The sequence below is a fragment of the Ammospiza nelsoni genome, chromosome 6, assembly GCF_027579445.1.
Source record: "Ammospiza nelsoni isolate bAmmNel1 chromosome 6, bAmmNel1.pri, whole genome shotgun sequence".
Classification (NCBI taxonomy): domain Eukaryota; kingdom Metazoa; phylum Chordata; class Aves; order Passeriformes; family Passerellidae; genus Ammospiza; species Ammospiza nelsoni.
In genome coordinates this window covers 6,922,884-6,949,853 of record NC_080638.1, presented here as the reverse complement: position 1 = coordinate 6,949,853, position 26,970 = coordinate 6,922,884, and the positions used below count along the sequence as shown (strand labels likewise).

Sequence of the window (26,970 nt, the reverse complement as noted above, 5' to 3'; positions counted from 1 at the left end):
AACCCCAGATGTCTGAAACATGGACAACAGAATATAATATACTGTATCTAAATGAATAAACAATGTGTGGGAAAAAACTAAATCAAAGATGTACGACTCCCTACCCTGCTGCTCTCAGGAACGTGGTCTTTTGTCTGCAAACTCATCCAAGCAGAAGGTGATTTCTATTCTCCAGAATCACTGGATCAGATGATGCCTTTGACAAGAGTGTATTCCCTGTGACAGGGGCTGGTTTTGCCTCCAATCCATCTCTCAGGGGCTTGTATTGACACTCACTTAAGTCTTACAAATTCCTTTCATGTAATAGCTCTGAAATGTGCTTTTTCTAACTATGTGTGTATATATTCTAAGATTATTCTGGCTCATTATGTTCTTTCTAAATTAATAAATTATACCTTGGCAAAAAGATCATATGTGTTCTTGTGTGATGTATGTTTTTTCTGCTATATATCAGATGCCTTTTAGCTGTGTTAGTTTGCCTCAGAAAAAGTTTATCTCTCTGGGCTGCACCTTAACTATATAAATTTGTTATAGTCCAAAACATTCTCTAGCATCCATTACTTACCTAACATCCTTTTGGACAAGACTTTGTTCCAGTCCAACATAAGAACCTACTATTCATTGTTTGCTTTCATACAGAAGCAGTATTTTCAATAAACATGACATTTTTCCCATTGTAAAAAGTTGGTATAGAGAGCCTGATTACAAGGGTTCCTTTATATTAAATGCAGATGAGTTTGGCTTGTTGTTTTTGTTTGGTTTTTTTTAATTGTAGAGTTTGTCTCGGTTGCTTTAATCATACAAGATAAAAACAGTAGAACAAATGACCAGAAGAGGTGATCAATACTACAAACTCCTTCTGATCCTCAATTATTCTGTTTAGAGTGTAAGTCCTTCTGGAACTTATGGGAATTTGGTTTGAGGCCCAAATTCACAAAGATATTACAAAGAAGTATCTAGCTTTCAAAGTTGGCGACTGGGTGGATTCTACTACGATTCTACTACTATTCTACTATTGCCAGCCGGATGCAGGTCATCCCTCTGAGCCGAGAGCATCTCGGAAAGCAAAGCACACGGCGGAGGTGCCACGCAGCTCCCACCGTCCTCTTCCTATCAAATCTGTCCGATTTGATCTGTCCGATTGGAGAAGGTCTCGGCTCTGAGCGGGAAACTCGCGCTGCTCCTTCCCCTCGGCATCTCCGCCGTCTCTCAGCATCCTCCCCGCTCGCAGGGCGGGCGCTGCGGCTCCACCCGCCCGGGCCGGGCCCGCCCGCCGGCGCTGAGCGCGGAGCGACCGCGGGGACAGCGGGGACAGCGTGGGGACAGCGGGGACAGCGGAGAGACAGCGTGTGGGGACAGCGGGGAGCCAGCGGAGGGACAGCAGGGCCGGCAGGGCCAGCGGGGGAGCCGAGGGCCGGTGCGATGCGGCGCTGGGCGCTGCTGGCCGCGCTGCTGGCCGCGCTGTGCGGGCCCGCGGCGGGCGGCGGGCGGCGGCGGGCGGCCAGCCTGGGCGAGATGCTGCGGGAGGTGGAGGCGCTGATGGAGGACACGCAGCACAAGCTGCGCAACGCCGTGCAGGAGGTGAGGGCGGCCGGGGCTCCCTGCTCCCGCCGCTCCCCGGCCGGGCAGCATCCCCGCGGCGGCCCTGAGGGAGCGGCTGTGGGCGGCGCGGGTTCCCCGGCCCGGTGCGCGCCGGCCCTCGGGGCTCGTCCGGTGCCATCCCGGGATGGCATGGCATGGGATAATGGGATGGCATGGGATGCAATGGGATAATGAGATGGGATGGGATGGGGTGGGATGGGCCGGGCCGGGGCGGCGGGCAGAGGTGCGGGCCATGGTCCGGCTGGTGACAAAGGGACAGAGCGGGGCGAAGGGAGGAGCGAAGGGAAAAGCCACGGGATGGTCTCTGTGCCGCGGGAGCTAAGGAGCACCAGGGCGTCCCGAGCCGGCATTCGGGGCTGTAAGTGTCCTGGGAATGTGTGGAGGAGCAGCTTGCCTGCGGTGCGATTGCATGTCTTGATCTGAAATTGCTGGCCCGGAATTGCCCAGGATCTGTTTCAGAGCCAGAAATTGAGACCAGACCCCAAACCAGTGTTCTCATATGGTTGTCAAAACACCTTGTCCCTGCACTCCCCTTTCTTGTGGGCTCTTCATTCCTCTACCTCTTAAGAATCTTCCTTTCAAGTTCTCTTCTCCTCTCGTTCAAAAATATTTAATCTGCAAAAACTTGTAACTGACAACCTGCTGCAGAAACAGACTTGGTTTACTATAATTAAATTAATTTCGGGTCTTTTGCTGTCCTCTGGATGGTTTCTGAAATCTACCACCGTTATCCACTTCATTTAGACTGCAAATACATTGAGACAAACCATTCTTTACAATGCTGTGAAGATGTTAAGGGTGTAATCAGAATTTCTGTCTGTTTTTCTGTAGTCGGTTCTGGGTTGCTGCCTGGGTGCAGCGCAAAGTGTGAATTGTTTGAGCAGAGTCTTAGGAGATAAATGGTTTGCACTTAGAAAGATTTGCAGCTGTAATTTAAAATAAACAGACACACCAAAAGGAGGGATTTTGTCTTGGGGAAAATCCTGTTGTTCATCCTGGTTGAACTTTTGGCCTCCTAGCTCTGCAAATAAAAGGACAGATTTATTCTTGTGTGTTTGCAAGATTCACGCCCTTCTTCATCCCACAGAAACAGCAGGAACTGAAACAGAGAATTAAATTCTGGATGTGTGCACCCTCATCTGCAGGGTTGACTTGAAGGGGCTTTTGTTTCTCTCTCCTCTTGTGAGGAGATTTTCTCTTCTTTGTCAGAACGGAAAGTCTGCCTGGAGTTTTCTGCAAAGAGCAGAAAGCTGGGCTCTCCACTGACACCAGCCTGTGCAGATACCAAATTGCCAGTGGCCTGCACACTTTTTTCCCTCCCAGAGACTGGCTTTGCTTTACCAGCCCAGAGCTGAAGGGTTTAGCTCTGTTTTTGTGGCCCCTGAAAAGAGCAGCTGCAGGCAGTGTCTGGAGCAGGTAGTGTCAGTCACTGGGGCCTGCGCAGGAAGCATGGCTCGGCCTCTTTTGTGACATTTTTGCTAGTTTTCAGTTGTTTTGTTATGTTTTTCATAATTTGGCAGATGGAAGCCGAAGAGGAAGGGGCAAAAAAGCTGTCAGAAGTCAGCTTTGAGGATTTACCTCCCAACTACCATAACGAGTCCAACACGGAAACCAGAGTGGGCAACAGAACTGTTCAGACCCATCAAGAAATTGATAAGGTATGAGAAAACTTGTATATGGTGAGCTCTCCATTCTTAAGCAGGTTTTCTTCAAACCTCCCCTGCCCCAGCCCAGTTTTACATGGTTATTCACAAAATAATTTGGAGTGTAAATTTTCCTGATGATAATTACTTTGGGGTTTGATTGTATCTTCTGTGCTTGACTAGTCACAGTGTTAAAGACACCTGTCACGAAAGGTTAGTGTGAAATAACAATTTATTTTGAAAAAGGGCCTGCTAAAAATGGGGCACAGCTACAGCTATTACATGAGGAATGAAAACCCAACCATCTCCTGCTCAGTTGGCTCCTTTACAGTGCCATTTTAAATAGACAGGGAGGTAGCTCTGTCATCTACTTTTCCCCTCTGATTATGGTTTATTAAGAGTGACAGCAAAGTGGGGAAAAAAGAGGGGGTGGGAGTGGGTTAATGATTGCAGGATGTAGGGCTGAGAGTAACAAAGGACTAATAAAAACTGTAGTTTGATATTTTGTTCTTTTCCGGTATCAGGTTACAGATAACAAAACTGGATCAACAGTTTTTTCTGAGACAGTTATCACATCCATAAGAGATGGAGAAAACAAAAGGAATCATGTAAGTGAGCACGTTTCTTTCTTTTGAAAATCAAACAAAAACTTTGGGTTCCTTGTTCAGAAGACTGTGACAGAGTTCACCTAACAAAATTTTGCAATGTTTTCAAACATAAAACTATTGGGGTAAGCAGTCAAAAACATCTGTGTTTTTTAATTAGTTTAACTTTAGAATATTATGACTTGGAAACAGAGTTCCAGTGTTGTGGTTAATAGACATGTTTGACTATTTGTCTGTCAAATGTAAATATCAAATAGCAAAGGTAGTTACACAGCCCTTTCCAGTGAGTATGGATAAATCCTTTGTATAACAGTGATCTTGTCTTCCATTAAAAAATGCTTCATAGATTTAAACAGTTGAAAATAAATAACCCCAAATCATTCATTTATGAGGAATCTATGGAACAACAGATGGCTCTATTTGCTTTTTATGCCTAACAAGTGATGGACAACTGGTTCTGAAATGCCACTTTGAGGAGAAGGGAGAGAGATGGGACAATAAATCCCCCTCCCCTAAAAATATGGTTGTTTAAGGACTCTCAAAGGAGTTTAAAGATCAAAAGATCAATAATATTCTTTACATGAGCCTTGCAAGCACAGGTACATTTGTTAAACATCAGTAGTCCCATGAGAAATTCAGCACATACCACTGCTTTAAAAAATTGGGTTTTCTCTGGTTATAGTCTTACCAAAGTGGAATATTTTTTGTGCTCTTACTAAGACTGGGCTTGCCAGGTTTCCTCTGAGAGCTGGCTTCATCTGACTAATAGTTTGTGATTTGATTTACTTCAACATATCCTGGCTTTTTTTAGAACTTACCTCCAGTTCTTTCACAGAAGCAGCTCTGTAACTATTTTATAAATATAATTATGGAAATCATTTTATAAATGTAATTATGGAAAAATTATGTCAGTAGGTCCGATTTCTAATGGATACAGAACCTGAAATTAGTGCCTCTTTTCTAAAGTTTTCCCTCTTGCAGGCTCATGTTTTTATACTGCTATTTAAGCTTGAAAATGGCAAGCAGCAACATACAGCACACACAAGCAACTTCACTTTTTTTCTTTTTACTATTAACTTTACTTGTTTTCTTTTTACTATTTTGCAATGCTTGTAGCTTAAGTGAAAACTCAAGGTATAAAATAAATTTTAACTATTCTAAACTGCAGCTAATTCTATACAAAGTGTTAACATCCTACACAGTGCTTTTTAATAAGTAATGAAGACAATACAATTTTTTTTTTCCAAGCAAATGTGATCATCACCTTCAAACCCAGTGTACAAAGGCAAACTTTTTATCCTTCTTAGCACTGCAACACAACACTAGTGATTTTCATCATGTATTTGGCTTGCCTGTGGTGGCTAATCATTCTCACAGCTGCAAAAATTACTTCTAAATGAACTTTCTCCAGGTTTCATACACAGTTCCTTATAAGCTTCATATATCAAGGTACAGCTGCATTTTCCATCTGGGAAGTTTGCCTCACTGACCAAGCCAGTGCTGCACGCAGAGCTCTCCCAGTGCTCTCAGAGCTCCAGCTGAAGGATGTGAGGGCTGAATGCACAGATGATTTTTGTCTGATTTCGTGGTGGCAGCCCCGGTGCAGCGCTGGTAATGCTCATTTCCCCCCTCACACTCATTCTGAACTTCCAGCATGCCCAGGGTACAAACACCTTATTTAGAGGTTGCCAGCTTGGAGGAGAAGCAGCCTCCAGATGTGCTTGGTCCTTGGTTAAGGAGAGAGTGAAATTAATGTGACTAAGAGGTGCCTAAAAGGAGCAAATCTGAAAATGCCTGCAAACTTTAGACATGAAGGGGGAATATGAATCACTTTTGCTATTGCAAGGACAAAGAAATATTGTAGGAGTAATGCCATTAAGAATGGGAAGAATTGGGTTACAGCAAGGAAAGGAGTGGTGCTGTGGAGAGATCTGTGAAGCAGAAGAAAGATTTTGTCCAAGTGAAAAGGCATTGTTGCTTAGGTCTGCAAACTTAATGTGAAAGTCTTGGGAAATGAGTTGCAGAAAACTTTGCACTGGACCCTTAGGTCACTTTTATGTGCACAGATTTTCATACCTGAAGTTTTGTGAGACACTGTGACATGTCCTGGTCACTCTCCAGGCCACAGGCTTCACAGACCACAGGTGGTGGAAAAGTCATTCCACTGGTTCCACAGGCTCAGTTTGTAGCCCTTATTTATACAAGTCAGGGGTTTCCACAGCTCCTGCTTTTCACAAATTTGGTTGGTAGAAAGAAGAATTTTCCAAGCACTGTCACAAACCACATGCTCTGAAATTTAAGCTCAGTGTCATTCATTCCTGCAGTAATTTGTGATAACTGGAGCCCTACCCCTCCCCAGTTTACATTTATTTTCTGTGAGTTATAAGCCTCTGAAATCACTGAAAGCTTTTCACGTGACATTTTTGGGCTTTGAGAGATGACAGAAGAGCCTCACACGAAGGCAGAGAAGTGTCTGCATTGCAATAATAAATCCACTTACTGGCCGCAATGAGAAATCCAGCCCTGGAGAAGCAGCTCCATGGAAAACAGGTTGTGCCTGCATTTTAAATCCCAGTGCTTGTCCTCCTGCAGCAGGTACCAATACACACACAGAGCAGATAAATAAATGTACATAAGCACGTATACGTACATAAAAGGCAGATATGACAGAAGCACGAGGGAGAATCCTCCCCACACAGGCTTTTCCTTCCAGACTGTCTCTTCCTGGCTCTGCATCCCAGCAGCATTCCCCTCGGGCTGCTCTCTGGTAGTGGGGGCTCCTCTGGCAGGGCTTTTGTGCCTGGGGCTCTTTGGAGTCTCCACGAGTGGGGCTGGGCTCGTTGCCATTCCTCAGAGGCACTGCATTTCTGCGAACCCCAAGTGCATTCCCAGACTCACATTCACTGTCTCAGATGTCACTGAGGGCTGGCAGGCACCCCTGTGGATGTCAGGCTTCAATCCAGCACTCTGTGTCCCTATAGAGGCCAAACACAGGCAAGAGGTAGCTGGATGGGCATAAAGTCTGTGGAGGGCTTCACATCCATTTGTTGCTGGATTTAAGGCTCAAATACTCTGTAATTTGTTTTCTCAGGGAGCACTGGGTAGCTTGCAAATTAATAAAGTATTTTCAGTCAAAAGTTCAAGCACAGAGCACAGCAAAAAATAACAGCATTCCTCATTATCCTATGAAAATCAAAATCTTTTCTAGCTCGTTGGCTAGGCCTATATCAGGTGTGATGTATTAGCCTAACCAAGGAAGAGCAAGGATGAAAAATAGAATGAAGCAAAACTGGTACTGGTAAGGTTTGCTACAGAAATATTCGTTGCATTTCTTCTCACTTCCATTCAGAACAGTAATTTACTCTCTCTTCCATTATAAGCTCTCTCTTGTAATTCAAAGCTAGTGTACCCAACCTTTTTTCTTCTCTCTAGTACTATGATAAATAATAAAAAAAAGCAATGCCTCTTTTTAGCTAGGTTGTTTTTGTGGGTTTCTTTGCAGTTTTTGGGTTTTTTTTTCTCAAATTTTAGTAGAAGTATATCTGTTAGCTTTCAATTCTCTTTTTTGAAGGAGATTGTTAATGATGTTGGTATCTAGGGAGTGAGAAGCAGGGAGCTGGAAGAACAGAATGCATTTCTCATTTCACTGCCAAGGTAACCACTTGGTTCCTCTTTGGGCACCTTGTCTGTGATTTCACCAACCATGTACTGGAGCTGCTCTCTCTGAGGCTCATACTGCTGCAGGGACAGGAGTTCCTACCAGTGCTCTGTAGAAAGGAAGCTTTGGAAACTGAGAAGGAAGAATCAATGGAGTGGAAATTGCAATTTTTCCATTAGCAGCACTGCAGGAGAGGAGTCAATGGCAGAAGTTTGAAAATGCAGCATTTTAGTGTTGACTTCTGCTCCCTGATATCTCAGGGAGGACACTTGCTTTGGGCAGTCTTATATTTGGGTCCAATTTTTTTGTTGCTTTTTTCACAGAACTTTTACTCCCTGGTGACTTGCACTCAACAACCTTAAACTATCAATAGACACTGTAAGTGCATTCCTGGGTTGAAATCCAGGTCTCTGCCTAGCCAAAAACCACGTAATATCTAAATCTGGTAGGTTTTGTATATTTAATAATTTCATTCCCTGGTACTCTGAGTCTGCTCTTAGCTGTCCAGCCTGCTCTGCCCCATTAATCATGGGGCAGTGCAGGTCTGTTCTGCACAGCAGCCACCCTTTAGGGGATCCTTGGTGGAGGAGCAGATAAGGTGAACTGTGCTTGTTTTGGAGAGCCATGTCTCCTCAGGCAGGCATGGTTAGACATCCTCAGCCAGTTCTTAATGTCTTACTGAGCCCCCTTTTTTGGTTCCCTTTTCAGTTTTGGTCTCAGCGGTGTAGAATATGAAGCTTTGGGGCAAGTGGGAATAGTTCATGGGGACAAGTAGCCTGTGTTTGTTAGAGTAGAAAATGATGTGCAAAGGGAAACTGGGTTTAGCTAAAGATGAGAAGAATTGTTCAATTGACATTATGAGTTGCTCTTATTAATCTGGAGTGTTTTCAGGCTGTGAATCTTGTTGTAGAGAGGGACTTATTCTTGTATGAAGGGGGTGATGGACTGTGTGCATATCTCTGAGACTTCACAGGTAACTCCATAAGCAGCAAGTGCTCCTTAGTGATGCAAAAGCTGTTAAGGGATTTAATTTAGGTCATGGATGAGAGGATGGCAGAGTATCTAAACCCAGTGGTTTTGACAGCCATCTGATGTTCACTGGGCTGTGGCCAGAAGCCAGTCTGAATGCTGGCCTCAGTAACTGCAAAGGGCTGCCAGGAGGAGTTTGAAATACAAGTGTCAGGCCTGATCCTGCACAAAGAAACTTCTCTGAGGAGGAGGGTGGGGAATCCCTGTAATTACCAGGGGCAGGAGAAACAAGGTGCCTTTTGCTGAGGGTGAAGCCGGGCAGGTGTTCTGGCTGGAAACACACCCAGCCATGTCAGAGAACACAGATCAGTAGCTTTTTGGGGTTTTTTTTACTCCCCTCTTAAATGGTGGCTTAGATTTCCAGACAAGCAAACTGATGGAACAGCAAAATGGTTATTCCTAATTAAAGGTATCAAATCCTGTTCTTGTTTGTATCAGTGGGAGTCTGAAGCAGTTTAGATAACTTTAGTAAATTTACTTGGTTAGTAATGAAAAAAATAGTAAAAGAGTGACTAGGATTTCTCTCATATTTCCTGTTAGTCTAGTTTAGTTTGTTTTCTGTTGAGTTAGGGAAACACAACTATGTAGTACTAATAGACATTCCAAAAGTCTTCATTAGCAATTCCAGTCTATGCCTGTATTTAGAATTGGTAAGAAATTTGCCAGATCCTCATGTGCTGTAATGTGGTATTTCTATTCCAGCTAAACCCCAAAGAAAAAGAATATTTTTATCAAATTGTTTGAACTGTCACCTCAGCGTTTTTCTCTCCCTAGGCTGTTACTCTTTGAGTAGCTAAATACCGAGTTTGGGGATCCAGGGCTGTGCAACTGGATTTCATGGACCATGCCCAAGTCATAGGGAGATATTAAAGCAAATCACCATGAAAGATTTTGTTTTCTGCCTCTCCTAGATCAACCTGTTTATTCTAAGAGAAATGTTTGGGGCTCTCTTCTCTTTCTGGTAACATCCATCCAGAAGAGTGAATCTTTTATGTGTGCTGGTGGCAATTTTGTGATCTGGTGACATCTGTTAAGAGATCATAGTATGGATTTTCTCCATTGAAGGTTCATCAGCAGTGTTTCTTTCCTCTTGCCATACACATGTAGCAAATTACCCATGAGAGGAAAAGCTTTAAGGCAAATGAGAATTTTTTTTCCACTGGTTTTGATTACGTAACTTAATCCATTGGCTCCAGCAGCTGCTTATTTGAGATTTTAGCTGAAACCATGTTATCTAATTAAGTAGCAAGCCTTAGCTGGAAGGGTAACAACAGCAGCTAAGGCTTTAGGAAATACAGGCTACAGCATTGGATGTATTGCAGAGGGTTTTTTTTTTTAAATCTTTTATTTGCCTCTGTTATAATTTGGACTGGTTGAGATAGATGCAGAGGATGCAGATAAATGGGTTAAAGTTGCTTACATCTGTCTTGTCATAGGCAGGGTGGCAGAATTTGCTGTGGCTGGGAGGTTGGAACTATAACACATTGTTCCATATATGATGAGCCTAATGTAATCTTTGCCTGGACTTGAGGAGGGCTAGATTCTACAAAATCTGTGGAATGATACTGGTTTTACACCAGTGAGTAGGAGGAAAGAGAACGAAGGTGATCAGTGATTGCTCAGCATTTCCATTTGTGTAGAGTCAGGAAGAGGTGTGAGATGTTACCAGTCCAGCTTGAAGGTGTTCTGCACTATGGTTTATTAAGCTAAACCATGGAAATTGAAGGAAAATGGGGAATTGAAGTTGTGTCTGTTTAGTGGAGAGGAAGGAGAGCTCTAGAATGGTGTTGTTATCATATTGTTGTTATCATATTTCTAGAGTCCCATACCTTCTGGGTGGTTTTCTCACGAGCAGCTCTTCACAGCAGTGTTCCTCCTGCTTCTTCATCAAGGCTCTCCCTGACCAGCCAACCCACCCCCTTTTATCCCAGTTATCTTCACTAGCCACAGCTGCTGCCCAATTAAGGCCATCACAGCTGCAGCCCATCTAGAACAACTAGGACTGGGGCAAGGCCACTTATACAATACATAGATTTTACCAGGACTCCTACTATAGAATGGTGGTTTGAAATGCAGTGCAATGCCTCGAGAAATGCATTTCTCTGTCAGCTGAGTGAGTCTCAACTTTGTCCTTGCCCCCATGTGACTCACAAGGAGCATTTTGGCTTCTTTTGTGGAGCGAGTGTCTGGCTGGCCTGCGAGAGGCTGAGTCCCTGATGGCACTGAGGGACACCACTCTGGTGATGGCATCACTGTGGTTCCTCACCTCTGCAGCCCCCTGCCCTGTCCTGATCCTCACCTTCAGAACAAATCCCCTTCTCCCTTCCAGTCACACATACTGTAACGCAGCAGCATGGTTGTGCTAAAGGTACACAGGGTGGGGTGGGAGTTCTGGGTCTGTTTACTTGTTATTCTGTGTGGAAATGACTCAGAGCCTGCTCCTGAATTTCTATCATATGAGGAATCCCTCAAAATTCTTCCCTTAGAAAGCCCAAGGGGAGGAGCAGTATCTTAGGACACGGTGGTGTCAGGCAAAGGGGAGCCTTAGTGATTTTCCTGGATCCCAGATACCTGACATCTGTCAGCAAGGGAAGGTTTTGGTCCCCTGGTGTTTCTCTTGGACTTCATACATGCTGGAAATCTGCAGTATGTTTGTATTCTCATGTTCCTTTTGGAAGGACAAAAAGAGTGTGCTGAAGACCCTTTTTCGTTTCTTTCTCATTTGTGTTTGTTTAGAAATGGAATGAATATTCATGAACATCTCATGTTGTCAATATCCTCTAGGCACATGATTTCAGATGGAAAATTAAATTAAGGGAATAATAAAATAAAAGAGGCTCTTTTGTAATCCCAGCAAATGCCCCAAAGAGGAGGTCTTGACAAAGCTTCAAAGAGTCCACACCTATGACCCAAATATCTATTTCAGCCTTAGGTAAACATGGATCTCATGTTCCAAAATCCTTGCATGCTGGAGATAATTTATTTCAATGCTGTTGCCGTAATTCAAACCTCTTCTACTTCCATCTGCAGCTCATGGAAAATAAACTATTCCATTTCTTCTACAGTAAAAGCAGTCTCCTACACTGTCAGCTCTGCCATGGGCAAAATCCACTGAATGTGGATCCTCACCAATGTACTGCTGTTCAGTATTATTGTCTTTGGCTGGCACCTCTAACAGAATCTGTTGAAGTCTGTTGAAACCATAGACTACCAAAAAAAGCACATTATAAAGGAACAAAGCCCATAAGATTCAGGGTTTGAAATCAGTTTAGTGAGGGACGGGGCACAGGTCAACATCTTACTCTTGGTGTGCTACTCTTAATTTGGTGGTGAAGATTAGCCAGCAGCTATTAAGTACAGAAATCCTGTTTCCAAAGGCTTTTATTTTCCTCCAGCTGTTTCACATCCTGGCTGCGTACAGCTACTCTGCCTTGTTTTGCTTTTACAGATTTGCAGAACTGCCATAGTTGAGTAGTGAATCACAGGAACTTCTTTTTAGCTGCCAACTGCAGAGACAAGAGCAGCCTGCAGTCAGACCCAGCTCCTGGGGAGCATCACTGCCTCCAAGCTGTGTCTGTGCTCACTAAGAATGGCACTTCACAGGTTTGTGGCACAGCCCTACAGTGGCTCCACAGCTGCTGCTGGAGCTCAGGGCATTTGGAGTGAAACCCAGGCTCTGTCAGAGCACGAGTGCTTAGACACTTCTGGTTATCAAAGATCAAAGAGTTGCTGTTCTCCCATCAACAGATCCACAGGTGGATGCATTTCTCAGTTAGCACTATAAATTGCAGACTTGTTAGGAAAGCTTTATTTATAAATGTGCATCAGTATTTTGACCTCACTTATGTATAAATATGTATACACACACACATAGACACAGTCCTTTTCTCCTTTCCTAGTTAGCTAGCTCTTAGTTTCCAGACTAAGTTAATTACCTGACAGATATATAATTTATTAAATTAAAATAGTTCTCATGTGCCCTCTTTGATACCACTGCAAACCAGATTGAAATGAGTACTTGGCACTGTGTTTCCTACACAAGAGCATTTGCAGAAGCTGTAGTCCTGCCAAGATCAGGTTCTTTTTACTGAGGAAAAAGAAGGGTGAGGGAAGAAAATGAAGTGGCTGCTTCTGCAGAGTGACCTGCTATTAAATTATTACAAGGCATACAGAGAGGTTTTGACCAAGAGTGAGCAGAGCATGGTCTGAGAGAGCACCTAGGTACCATTTTTCTCACTATTCTGAGGCATTTGCCAGGATTTTTTTTCGTTTTGTTTATTTAGGTTTTTTTGGGTGTAGTTTCTTCTTTCATTGGAGTAAATTCCTTGAAGCCGTGGATAAGATTGTATTTTATTTATTTCCTCTTTTGCCATTGAGCATTAACTGCACCAGGGTCTGAGCAGTGCCAGGATCACTGTTTGTGTGGGGGAATAAGCAGGTGGTGCAGGAAGGGATGCAGTTCTTGCCCTGGTGGTGAGCAGTTTATTGGGGATCACAGCCTGCCTCAATAATTCCCTTTTTGACACCATGTTAAGGCTAACACAGCTGTGTTGCTTTGGGTACCTAAAGCCAAGCTCAGGCCACTTTCAGTTATGTCATGTAGACGTATTTTGCCTCCATTTATATTGTCCCGTGTGGAGAACCAGAAATGAAGTTTTCCCAAATGAAATGTTTCCGGGAAATGGGGGAGAAGGAATCGGATGGGATTAGCTCTATGGAGAAGTTCAAGGCGGAGCCTGGGGACTTGTTTAGTGTTGTTTATGGGTTCTGAGCTCAGCAGGCACATTCCTGTAGAGCAGCCACCCAAGGAGCTGGTGTTCCCCACAGCCCTGACCCCCAGCACAGCTCTCAGCTCATGTCTGCTCTTTTTAGGACGTCTCTTTTTAACAGAAGTTCCTGATTTTACCAGTGCTGTGTGCTTGGCAGGACAGCAGTGAGAGACTTGTGCTGCTGGAAAGTATTACAGAGGTTTTGAGGTATTTCAAGGCAAATTAATCCATATCTCATTAAAGACAAATGCATTGCATGCCCTGTCTAGACAACGGAGAGATTAGGAACTGGAATGCTACTGCATTTCAAATTTAGGTAGTAGTTTCCATAAAGCAGTATTCCATTCTATGTAATTCTGCCTTTTTTTTTTTTTAATACATGTAGAATATAAAACAGGTTTTTATGCCTCTTTTTTTTCCCTACTACTCAGCAGTTTTTGCCATCTGCTGCAGTAATGGAGAGCAGCCCTGCGTGAAACAACTTACAGAAATTGAAACAAAACCTAGGAGGGGATTGGTAAACACAGAAATGTTAACTCTTAGGAGGACTCACTGCTGAGGGATGCCAGTGCCAGTGTGACCATGGCACTGCAGCCACAGCAGGAGCTGTTGCTGTCTCACTGGTGCAGCTCTGGCACTGTTCGGGAAGGACCTGTGGCTGTGGTTTGTGGAGGCTAACACTGAGTTTCACCAGAGTTACAGGTTTTTGAGAAGGGAATTGCTTTGTGTGAGGAGTTTTTAATTAACATGTAAAGGGGCTTTTGTTTAGAGAAGCTTTTGGAGGACAGTTGTCCCGAAATACAGTGAGAGGTGCTCCCACGCATTTCCAAGGTTATTACTAAAACTCATTTTCTGATTGTCACACCAGTTGCTCTAGTGGAATTGTTTCCTGTGCTGTGTTTCTGCTGGCAGAACTTCCTCACCTCTCCAAAATCATTGATTTTTGCCCCCACACTTCGTGGCTCGAGCGCCTGAAGTGCACAGAGGTTTAGGAATGAACACTTTGGAAGGGCTGTTTTGGCTTACCAGCTGTGCAGAAAACAATCCTGCCTTTCCCCTCAGCTCCTGCAGGAGTTTATAGGCACAAACTCTACCTGGATCACAACAGGCCAGCAAACTGAGCCATGTAGATTACACAGGGAGGGGAAAAGGGGTTCTCTTGCGTGAATCTCACCGTTCCCATGCCAGAGAACCACAGAAATGTTTTCTATTGTCATGGCTGTGCCTTCCTCTGCTTTTTTGGCTTCTAAACAAAAGAGTAAAGAGCCCAGGAAAGTCTCACTCAAGACAGTCCCAGACAAATATTTGCTGAAGATATGAGTAGTGTTTTGTTTAAAGTTACCTTTGAAGAACTTTGTGAGAATGTGGAGGCAGGGTGAGTGTGAGTGGGGAAAGGATAAATCAAATGCCAGTTGTGTATTTAAAATCAATGAGTCCATCTTGAAGGTTAGTCATCATCAGAATATTTTTTAGTCTACAGTTAGGGTTTTAATTAAGGATTAAGGGGAAAAAGATGAAAGCAAAATGAGTGTTATTTCAGTACATACTGTATCACCAGCAAAACAGCTTTAAAGGTATTGCCACAGTGAGGCACAGAAACCAGAGAAGCACTGCCAAAGACAGTGGGTTTCTGTATGAAAGCTGGTTAACTCTGCCTTGTTGTTCTCCTTTCGTGACTTGAAATGAGGAATTCTTGGCTTGTCCCTGTTTCTGCTCCCTGGTATGGGCAGAGGTGACGTGGCCCACCCTGGGCTGGGCTGGGCTGGGTGCAGTGCATCAGCCTGTGAAAAATGCCTATTTTATGATTGGCTTTTGGCAAATATTGAAATGAATATTATATGGGTTATGTTAGAAAGTGATGCTGTATTAATTCTCGTAAGTAGAGCGTTAAATATAGTTTTAGGTTATAAGATAGTGTTAAAATAGAATCTATGCTATGTAAGATACTTTTCTAAAGAAAGGACTCACCCCAGATAGCAGCCACAGGACACCTGAATCTTTCAGAGAAAGAGAATTTATTGCCCCATTATCAGAAATAAACTTCTTCCTGCCTCACGCTGCCCTGAAGATGCTGTGAGGATTCAGAGGAAGAAGCTGACACTGCCCAGACAGAATCCTGTGTTTGAATGGAATTTATGCATCATGTATGAGGTGTATGAATATGCAACAGGCTGTTGCTTTTAAGGGTTAATCCTCTGTTAATGTGGGTCCTTTTTCAGGCTTATTTTGCCCAGAAAAAGGTACCTGGACTGTCCATAACTCTTTTGTTTTTATTGTCTCATATTGTCCTAATCCAAATTGTCCAAATTATTATTACTCTAATTATATGACTATTTTAATAACCATTTTATTACTATTAAACTTTTAAAAACAAGCGATGATTGGTGTTTTTCACAGAGCCCATTCTGCAGAGCTGCCTGCAGCCCCTTCCAGCCCAGCCCATGCTGTGGGTGCAGGCTGGCACATCACACAGAGAGGAAATTCTCCTCTTCTGTGCCTTTCCCTGTGTGCAGAGCCCTGGGGGAAATGCTCCTGTCCAAGCTTGTCCCCCAGCTCAGGCCTGCTCAGCCACACCTGCCCCGTTCAGCTATCACCAACATCACTCACTGCTGTATTTTCAAATAAAATGGACACTAATCATTCTTTAGGAAAGCAATAATCTTTGACATAATCTACCAAAGACAAGAAACCTGACATTTCTTTCAGCAGCAGTTGTTTCAGCAGACATAGGAACCTTTTCAATTATTTTCAATTTTTTTTTTTTTGTTTTTTTTTTTTTTTCCCTGTTGGTTTTGGAAGAGATCCTAATGCCCAAATAGCTTCCAGGTGCTGCAGGATATTCACTGCAGAGCACAGTATTATAGTGAGAGTCCACAGGATGCTGAGTGTGTCCTTGCAGGTCCATGGCATGGGTTCTCCATCCTGGCCTCTGTTGTTGGTGTGTCCCAGTACACCCATTGATAAACGGGCAGTGCTGCTTTCACTCTGTATTAATCCCAAACAGCCTCTTCCTTTGCCACAGCATTAACTGTTACTACGCCAGAAGGGATTTCAGAGAGGTGTGCAGCATTATCAGTGTGCCTAACCCTGTCTGCAAGTTATCTGCCCAGCTTGTGTGCTCTGCTGCACATCAGAGGCCACCTCTCTTTCTCCTCACTTTACCTTGTTGCTCCTGCAATGACAAAATATTCTGAGATAATTTGGTTTTGCAGTTCCAGGAAAAAATGGATTATTCAGAATGTGCTGCAGCTGATGATGGTGTTCAGATTTGCTCCTTGTCCAGCAATTATTCTGTCTAAGGGTAGCTGAATCAGAAAAGCTCTGTTGCCTGATTAAATAAGGAAAAATAAATAATTTTAAAAATACATGTAAGCACAACTGAGTTCTGCATGAACTCTGGGTGTCTGTGGAGTGTGGCACACAATTTCACAGAGCTCATGTGAAGGGAAGCCTTTGCCATGCCAGGAAAGAAAACCACAAAGGGATTTTTTTTTTCCCCCTGACTGGAAACTCTCATAAAACTGAATGTCTGAACTGGTGGGACACAATTCAGTAAGAGGAAAAAGTTTTTTGGTGTGGGACTCATTAATTCAGGAGGAAGCAGCAAGTGGAGAATTGCAACTTTGGTGTTAGGTGGTTTTAGAGCTAGAGTTATTCCATGAGCTTAGAGCAATCATGGCAAGGTTTCTCCTTTGTGGAGAAGGACAGCTGGAAAACCTGACTGCAGCAAGACCTGGCTGTGTGCCTGAAAGGGGATGGAGCAGCACTGAAATAGTCTGTTCTGGTATGGTTTATACAGAGCATTCATAAAAGCTACAAACACAAAGCTGGCCTAGCTGCTGAAGAGAGGAGGCTGGCTGCTCACCTGGAGCACAAAACCTCCAACATACCGCATAGCATTTGGATATTTGGATTTTGATCCACCTGGTTATGTAGCAACAGAAAAGAAAAAAAAAATAAAAAAAGAAAGAAAAAAAACCAAAACCCACACAGTACTGGGATAATGAAGCAGAAAAACATTTCAATAATTTATAGCAGCCTAGGCCTGGTGATACTAATTCCTTAAAACAGCTAAAATTACTTCTTCTGAATTATAAACACATATACTTAAATGTTGAGTTGTGGACTTGAAAAGAATCAGGCCCCAGACTGTGTTTAGCTTCTGTTCTGTGTTCTGAGTAATCAGTCTCAAGCTGCACCAAGGGAAATATAGATTGGATATTAGGAAAAAGGTTATTTACAGAAAGAGTGATAAAGCTCTGGAATGGCTGCCCAGGGAGGTGGTGCAGTCCCCATCCCTGGGGGTGTTTAACAAAGCCTGGATGTGGCACTGGGGGCCAGGGTTCAGCTGAGGGGTTGGGGCTGGGTTGGACTGGATGATCTTGAAGGTCTCTTCCAACCCAGTGATTCTGTGAATTTGCACAAAATGAACGCAGTAAACTGCTGGAAAACATCAGAGGTGGCCAGGATGGGTAACTTAGATGAGGCTGGTTCCTGCAGAGCAGCCTTGCCTCGCCCAGGGCAGGAACCCCCAAATCTGGAGGAGATCTGAAGGAAAGGAGAAGCTTAGTGGGAACTTTCAGTAGAGCTTGCACAGCTGATCAGCAAGTGAGATTAGTGTGTGCCAAAGAGCAGTCAAGTGCTTAATTCAGAGAATCCAGGCATTTTTGTGTAATCCCCTTTTCCTTTTCCTTTTTTTCCTTTTTCCTTTCCACTAACAAAGGTAGAATCCAGCGCTGGGCAGGCCATAAACAGGTGACTCAGAACTAGGAGTTATTCTTCTGTTGACTAACTTGTTTCCACCCCAGAGGAAAAAAAAATATTTAGAGAAGAGGGTTAATCACACAGTTTTAAGGAGGTAACCATGAGATGGGAAAACACCCCCTCCCTCCCTGTGAACCAGACATGAGGGTGCAATAATATATCACTCTCACTGTGCTCTCCTCACTGCCACAAGCTCAGGAGGTGAAATTTGAGGCCAGAGGATTTAGATGAGCCGGGGAGAGGGCACTGCCCTGTTACAGAGCTGTGATTGAACAAAGAACCCCAACAAGCTTTTTGTCTTGGTTCCCAAATAAGAAATCTAATCAGTGAAGAACTTGTGGTGTTTCAAGGAGAATGAATTTTGATAAATCACTCTTTTATCCTTTCCTCCAGGAGTGTATCATTGATGAAGACTGTGAACCAGGGAAGTATTGCCAGTTCTCCACCTTGGAATACAAATGTCAGCTCTGCAAGCCCCAGCACACAGTAAGTGCTGAATGAGATGGGGTTTCATGTGATCTTTAGAAACTCAGTAAGTTACTGTTGCTAATGTCAGCCAGTCAAAATTGACAGAAAAGAAGCTGCAAAGCTTTCTGCATGAGGGTAAAATAAATTTTCACGTTAACAGGGAGTAATTAAAAATCAAGATTGAAATGGCCCAACACCGACCCCCCTCCCCACATTTCTTTTCAGTTCTCAGCAGAACACTTGCAGGCTAAAGAAAGTAAAAGCTGGATCGTGTGTTGTAAAGTGAGCCCAGGCTGAGGGAGGTGGGATCACCTCCCTGCCCTAGAAGCTGGACAGCTACAGAGCATTTTCCTCTTTAGTGGTGCCAGTGCAGTGCTGCTCCTTGCCCTGTGTTCAGCATCCTGTGGGATCCACTGGAAAAGAAACACAGCTTTTGTATGGCTGCCCACACAGGGAAAAGCTGCTGAAATGCTGAGCTGCTAGGAATGTTTAAGATTGTTAATCAGTCTACCTAAAAAAGGAAACAAAGTGACACACACGGCTCTTACTGGGTTGATTCCTGAGGTTTGTATGGTTAAAACACTTGGGCAATTGTCATACAAAGCAACCTTTAGCTAGAAATTCACAAAGAGATTTTTTTCTGAGAGTTTTTTCAAAGACTGTTGGTTACCAATGAGGTCTGGTTCTTATTACAACTAAAAAACAGGTTTTAGTAAGACTTGTTTTTTGCTTTGCTCTTTGAGAACAATTCTTCTGAAAATTTTGTTTAGTTCCGGACTGCATTTGACAATGGAAAAAAATCAGTAATGTTCTCCACTGGTGACATTTAATTTATTAATTTTTTGTTTGATTGCAGAAGAGAGGAGCCCAGGGAGAGCTTAGAGCAGCATTTCAGTGCCTAAAGGGGCTGCAGGACAGCTGGAGAGGGACATCCTGCAAGTGCATGTAGTGACAGGATAAGGGAGAATGGCTTTAAATTGAAAGAGAGCGGGGTTAGATGGGATATTGGGAATTAGGAATTGTTCCCTGGCAGGGTGGGCAGGCCCTGGCACAGGTGCCCAGAGCAGCTGGGGCTGCCCCTGCATCCCTGGCAGTGCCCAAGGCCAGGCTGGATGCAGGGCTGCTGCTCTGCTGTGCAGGTTCCTGCCTGGCAGCAGTTCCATGTGTGCTTCAGCTGAGAAGTGAAGCAGTTCTACCTCACCAGTGGGAGTGTGACATTTATTTAAAGTGGACATTGTGGTGCTCAGGCCCAGGGCCCAGTTCTGAGCACAGCCGTGTGTGATGTCCTGCTCTGGGTGCTGCAGTGCCAGTTCTGTGTGTGTGATGCCCTGCTCTGAGTGTGGCTGTGCCAGTTCTGTGTGTGTGATGCCCTGCTCTGGGTGCTGCAGTGCCAGTTCTGTGTGTGATGCCCTGCTCTGGGTGCTGCAGTGCCAGTTCTGTGTGTGTGATGCCCTGCTCTGGGTGCTGCAGTGCCAGTTCTGTGTGTGTGATGCCCTGCTCTGGGTGCTGCAGTGCCAGTTCTGTGTGTGTGATGCCCTGCTCTGAGTGTGGCTGTGCCCAGTTCTGTGTGTGATGTCCTGCTCTGGGTGCTGCAGTGCCAGTTCTGTGTGTGATGCCCTGCTCTGGGTGTGGCTGTGCCCAGTTCTGTGTGTGATGCCCTGCTCTGGGTGCTGCTGTGCCAGTTCTGTGTGTGATGTCCTGCTCTGAGTGTGGCTGTGCCCAGTTCTGTGTGTGATGCCCTGCTCTGGGTGCTGCAGTGCCAGTTCTGTGTGTGTGATGTCCTGCTCTGAGTGTGGCTGTGCCAGTTCTGTGTGTGTGATGCCCTGCTCTGGGTGCTGCTGTGCCAGTTCTGTGTGTGTGATGCCCTGCTCTGAGTGTGGCTGTGCCAGTTCTGTGTGTGTGATGCCCTGCTCTGGGTGCTGCTGTGCCAGTTCTGTGTGTGTGATGCCCTGCTCTGGGTGCTGCAGTGCCAGTTCTGTGTGTGTGATGCCCTGCTCTGGGTGCTGCTGTGCCAGTTCTGTGTGTGTGATGCCCTGCTCTGAGTGTGGCTGTGCCAGTTCTGTGTGTGTGATGCCCTGCTCTGGGTGCTGCAGTGCCAGTTCTGTGTGTGTGATGCCCTGCTCTGGGTGCTGCAGTGCCAGTTCTGTGTGTGATGCCCTGCTCTGGGTGCTGCAGTGCCAGCTCTGAGCCCTGCCCTTGCCTTGCAGCCCTGCTCTCGGGATGTGGAGTGCTGTGGGGAGCAGCTCTGCGTGTGGGGCCAGTGCAGGAGATCCATTTCCAGAGGGGAGAACGGCACCATCTGTGAGAGCCAGCACGACTGCAGCCCTGGCACCTGCTGTGCTTTCCACAAAGGTACCCAGGCTTTGTCCTGCCCAGCTCAGAGTGCAGGACTGTTGGTGTTTGGCTCTTCTGAGCCCAGGGGTATCGAATTTGCATCTGACTCCATTCATATCAGAAGGTTAATTAATTACTTTATTATACTATATTATTCTATACTATGTTACAATATATTACATTACACCTAAACTGAATCTGCCAAGCGCTCACCTGCTCACAGTGCCCAGAATCCCGTGGCTGTCACCCACAGTCCCCACACACACACACACACCTGGCCCTGACACCCTCCCTGTGGGTGAACAATCTCCATATTGCATTCGATTTGGCACAAACACAGGAGCAGCAAGTGAGATAAGAATTGTTTTTCCTTTCTCTGAGGTTCAGAGAATGTGAATCCCAAGAATATTCTTGCCCCGCTTTTCCCTGTGGGCCTGCACAGGGGAAGTGGTTAAATCTCTGCAGAATCAGGAGGTTGTTGTCCCTTGGCCTGTGGAATGCACTGGGTTGACTCCATTGGAAACCTTGACAGAATCAGGAGTGAGAAGCAGCCTGGTGGGATGCATGCTGGTGAAAGCAAAGCCTGTTGCACACTAGAGATGAGACCAGCAGCAGAAGCACAAAAAAGTTCATTTCTAAGACGGAGTTCTGTGTCAAATTTACATACAATTACCAAAAGTGATAGGATTACAAATGTGCAGAAGGAATTAATGAGCTGGCTGCAAGTGTCTTCTCCTTCCTCTCAGCAAGCAGCCCATCAGAATCAGGCTGCAGACACATTTCACAGCCCGAGTTTCATGTGAGCCTTCCAGGGCATCACACCATGCAGTGGGGACCAGGCAGCCAAGGGACACACAGGAATGATGCTGTCACTCCACGTGGGAATGTGAAAGTTGATTTACAGAAGGGAGCACAGAGGAGAAGGTCTTGGGCCTGAAATCAATCCCCAATCCTCTTTGGTGGGGTCCAGTTTCCTCTGCTGTTTCGTACCCACTGCATTTATCACAGCTCACCTTCATTTAGTAGTGACAGCACACAATTCCAGCCAGCTCCCTACACCAGGGACATACTGCCCCAGCTTTTTTCCTTGCTGAGAGCCAGAGCAGGCCTTGTACTGATGGCTGGGCCTGGTGGATCAGGCTGCAGGGCATTCCAGGAAAACAAAGGAGAAAGCTCCAGCACCATTTAAAAGTGAAGAGAATCTGCTCAGCTTCCCCACGTTAAAATTGAGCATTGCATAGTGGACCTTCAATGCTAAGTAAGTTTGGTTAGGAAGGAGAAACATATATAGTTATTAAGAAAATTTTATATATACACTGAGATATATAGATATATATCTCAATGTATATATCTCAGTATATATATATATAGTAGATAAGAACATTGATGAATATTGACAGAATACTAAAATTAAGAAAATTTTATATCTATATATAAATATAGATACACATATATATAGTAGGTAAGAACATTGATGAATATTGATAGAATGCTAAAATTAAGAAAATGTTATATCTATATATATATATAAATATAGATATATATATATAATAGGTAAGAACATTGATGAATATTGATAGAATACTGTTTTATATCTCTATATAAATATAGATATATAGATATATCAGTAGGTAAGAACATTGATGGATATTGATAGAATACTCTTGTTAGAACATAAAATAGTGCTGTTGATTAATAGCAATGCATTTTTATTCTCTATGGCTCTCTGCTTTAGCAGGGCTTTAGGGTTTCTCAGGTCAGGCCTAACCTCAAGGCTTTTCTCCATCACTGGAGAGTTGCAAATGATTGTCCTAATAAAGCTGTGTATTTTTATATAAAACTGTGGTAAACTGTGGAGTATTTGCTGCTCAGTATATAATGTTTTGAGACTGGGAACTGATAGGTTATGTGCATTAAAGCACATGTGTCTGTGCATGCACACACATATATGTGGTTTTGGACCAAAACTGATTGAAAAACTTAGAGTTTGAATTCTTCTCATATTTCATCCTGCCATATGAGGTGACTGAAGACAGGAGGAAGAAAGGAGCTTTTCTAGGAACATCTGGAAGAGCTGAATTCCAGATTGAGATTGGGAGTTACTGACATGAGGAAACCCAAAGGACACAGCCTTTTTAAATAATGTCTTACACAGGCTGAAATTCAGAGAGTGCCGAGCCCCAGGTGCCATCAGACAGCTTTGCCCACAGCAGAATTGATAAAATAAATCGATAAAATATTGATAAAATAAATATCTGAGTTGTAGTTCTTGTAAGCTCATTAGTTTCTGAACAATTGCTCTGTATTTGCAGCCTCTGCAAAGAAATAGAAACAAATAACAGGGTTTAAGATAGAGAGGTATGTGTCTGTTCAGATTTCAAACCTGTTACTCATTGCAGAGGATTCCCTGTAACGTTCATTTTCCAAGGGATGCTGTGCTGCCTCGAGAGCAGGCTCTGAGTGGGCTGATCTTGCTCATTAAGGATGAACTTCAAATGCCTTACTCCCACCTAGTGGAAAGAACGTGCTCGTGGCTCCCTGTCACGAAAGGGAACTGGAAAAGAGATGGAGCCTCTTTTTATGTCGTGCATGCGGAATTAAACATGGGGTCACCCCAGTTTAGCAGACAGCTAAAATGCCTTTCCCTTGGCCTGCAGAGCTCCTGTTCCCTGTGTGCACACCCTTACCTGAGGAGGGAGAGCCCTGCCATGATCCTTCCAACAGACTCCTGAACCTCATCACCTGGGACCTGGAGCCTGACGGGGCGCTGGAGCTGTGCCCCTGTGCAGGGGGCCTGAGCTGCCAGCCCCACAGGTGAGCACAGAGCTGGGCAAACACGTGCCTGGGAGCTTGGCAGGGGGCTGTTTCTGTGCTCAGGAGCTACAGAACTCTCATTCTGCCTCACTAGAAAAGGTTTTGACTGTTTTTGCTTTGTCCTTCACAGATGTGCCTAATTGAGTTTGGCAGCACATGAATCCAGTGTGAATTAAGTGTGTGAATTAATGAGGCTGGTACTGTTTTTTAATCAGTCAGTGCTAGCAGCTGTTGAAATGCATCATTCCAATTTCATTCTCTGCATGCAGTCCCTGTCCACCAACTCTCTGTGTGAGACTGGGTTTCTGTCAGATTTTTGCTTGTTTTAGAATGTAAGATATGTTAAAAGAATTTTAATACAAACTTTTCATGGGTGATGCTTTTAATATTTCTTTTAAAGGAGTTATTTTTATCGTCAGCAATTTCATTGGCAGAAAGTGAGATCATTTCAGTTTTGCTAAAAGCATTTTTACAAAACCTATGTTTTCTATGAAATAAACACTCCAAGTTTTCTCCTACACTTCCAGCATCATATTAACTTCCAACAAGGCATCATAGCTGGGATAGAGATGCAGATTAATATTTCTCTCTTCTCTGTCCAACTCTGTGTTTTTTCATGCTTGAAAAGGAATTGGGTAACATTTTGTTTCATAAATGTCATCAAAGGAAGCAAGCAGAGCTGATTCCATCCTATCCCATCAGAACCAGAATTGTTGTTCGTGTGCCATTAACCTCAGGGAAGGTCTGTCAGCAAATGTCAGCTCTAGCAAGAACAACGTTTCAGATGAGGATACAGAAACACAGAAATTAATTGGGGTGTGAATGTAGCTGAACTGTCCAGAAGTTTCTATGGGAATTTGAAGATTCAAGTGACTTTTTTTTGTTACCTGTTTGTTTTGAGGGCCGCTGCTCTTGTTTAGCAGGATCAAACATATTACGCTGTTAGGATCTCTGTATGTGGAAATCACATTTATAACTCACCAGCTGCCAAGCATGTAAGAATCAGGTGCTTGTGAAGTCAGCTGGGGTAGATCCATTGTGCATTTCACATGTTTGCCTATGGGGAGGGAATGGAGAATTTCACAGACAGCAGAAGAACACAAAACGATGTCCTGTGTGACCAGATGTGCCTTTTCCCAACAGCCACAGCACCACATCTGTGTGCCAGCTGTCTGCCAATGAAACACAGCACACTGAAAAAGAAGATCCCCTGATCATGGATGAGATGCCCTTTCTCAGCTTGATCCCTCAAGATCTCCTCTCTGATTATGAGGAAAGCAGTGTCCTCCAGGAGGTGCAGAGAGAATTAGAAAGCCTGGAGGACCAAGCAGGTTGGAAGGCTGAGCCTGAGGCAGCTCAGGAGCTGGTTTTGGGAGATGAAATCTAAAGCCCAAAACACCAGTTTAGTTAGTTATTTCTAGATTTATTTTTGTTTAGTATTTTGCTTGTCTGAACCCTGAACACACACTACTGGATAGAAGTGCAATAAACAAGGTCTTCAAGGAGCATCCTTCTCTGTGCACCAAACCTGCATGTCCCTGTGGAGTTCATGCTGCTGTGGAATTCATTCAGTGCCTGCTTCAAACCTTCTGCCAAATGGGAACCGTAGGAGTGCTCTTCTGGATTTGTACTTTCCTCTTGTATGTCAGAAATAAACTTCTTTGTACTTGTACTCATTAAAAAATACACACAAGCATCAATTATTTCAAGTTACTAGAAACTATACAAGTGATCTTTGAGTATGGATGTTCAGAGTTGTTTTATTTCTCTGGGGAAAGAACCATCTACTCTGACACTATTGCAGTCATAAATTTTAAGGAATTTTTAAAGGAATTTAAATTTTTTTCTTTAGAATTGTATTTTTAATATACTTCAAAGGCACAAATCTGTGCATGTTACAAGATGTGATTATTTTTACCACCTTAAAAGGTCATTGATTTAAAAAATCAATAGCCAGCTAAGAGTAAAATCTGACCCCCCAAACTCCCCAGCTCCCAGCTGTCTCACCACTTTGCCACCATGGCTCCTCCACTATTAATGGTTTTCTGCTAGATTTCTCCATCTGTTGTTGCACATGGTAAAACAAGATGTGAGGGTCCAGCCAAGGAACTTTCCATGGTGCTTCTTCCCAGATAATCCCAATTGCTCATGTCTAGTTTGGAGCAGCAGATCACCAGTAACCAGAGCAGGTATAGGACTGTGCCACTTTCCCCACTTCTGGTGTAAGAAGGCTTTTCAAAAAATTCCTTGGGTACCAAAATTAATAATGAATAGCCATTGTAATTATAAACAGGGAGGATAATATTTCATTGTAACTTAGTTGTGGTTTAAGGATTCTACAACCCATTCTCACACCAACACACACACACAGACATCATCTCTGAGAGTTCACTGGGTCTACCCTCCCTTTCTATCTATAATAAAATTATTATTATTATTACATTGTGCTTTAGACAGCCCTTTCTCCCCAAAGAGAAGGAATTAAATGCCACTCCTATTTTCCTGTTTCAAACCACATCCACGAGAGCAGTAACTCTCTGTAAATACAGCCCTCTTAAGGACACTATTCTCCTTTCAGGTTCTTGGTGCTGCCATCCCCAGATTTGATCTCTACATTTTTGCCTCTCCAAATACCAGAGTTAAAGGAAAATTCTTGATCCATTCTCTCTTCCAAAAGCTCTAAGGATGCTTTAGCAGTCTCTACCTGTGGTAAATGGTAGTTCAGTGAAGTTCCCTAACCAGGGGATGGTATTTCCCTCTCTGCTCCCTTTGCCCCCAGTTCCAACCTCACCTATGTTGGCCAAGAGGCAGCACAGCCCAGTGCACAGAGGAATAATGAGGGAATGCCTCTGTGCCATGCCTGCTTCCCAAGCTGCCACACCCCTCAGCATTTTAAGGGAATGCCTCTGTGCCATGCCTGCTTCCCACATCCCTCAGCGTTTTTAGGTTGCTGTAGGCCAGCATGGAAGGAAGAACTGAAGGTTCTGTTACTGAACATCCCTTTCCCACTGGAGCAGAATTTAGCTGCCAGTCATACTTGGAACTTGGAGGTTCCACTGGTGAGAAACTGAGTTCTAGAAAAGGAAACTCAGAGCTGAAGCAAAATGTGGTGTGAATGTAAAGAGGAGCAGCAGCCAGGCCATGAACCAGTTCCTGCCACACTCTGTACATGGAGGGGGTGTGCACATACACACAAACACACAGCCTTGCAATTCCAACACTGCCTTGGGAAGTCTGTATTTCCATGAAACAATTCCATAATTTTTAAAATAAAAAACACAGCA

General features: G+C 44.0%; 1 protein-coding gene across 1 annotated transcript; it reads left to right on the top strand.

Annotated features, from left to right (window-relative positions):
- The first annotated feature begins 1,377 nt into the window (after positions 1-1,377).
- DKK3 (dickkopf WNT signaling pathway inhibitor 3) lies at positions 1,378-25,379 on the top strand. The gene is made up of 7 exons (XM_059474388.1): positions 1,378-1,581; positions 3,123-3,260; positions 3,770-3,853; positions 18,464-18,556; positions 20,746-20,890; positions 23,530-23,686; positions 24,830-25,379. Exons 1-7 carry the CDS (start codon positions 1,423-1,425, stop codon positions 25,071-25,073), a joined length of 1,020 nt encoding a protein of 339 aa, XP_059330371.1. The 5' UTR covers positions 1,378-1,422; the 3' UTR covers positions 25,074-25,379.
- Positions 25,380-26,970: the final 1,591 nt, after the last annotated feature.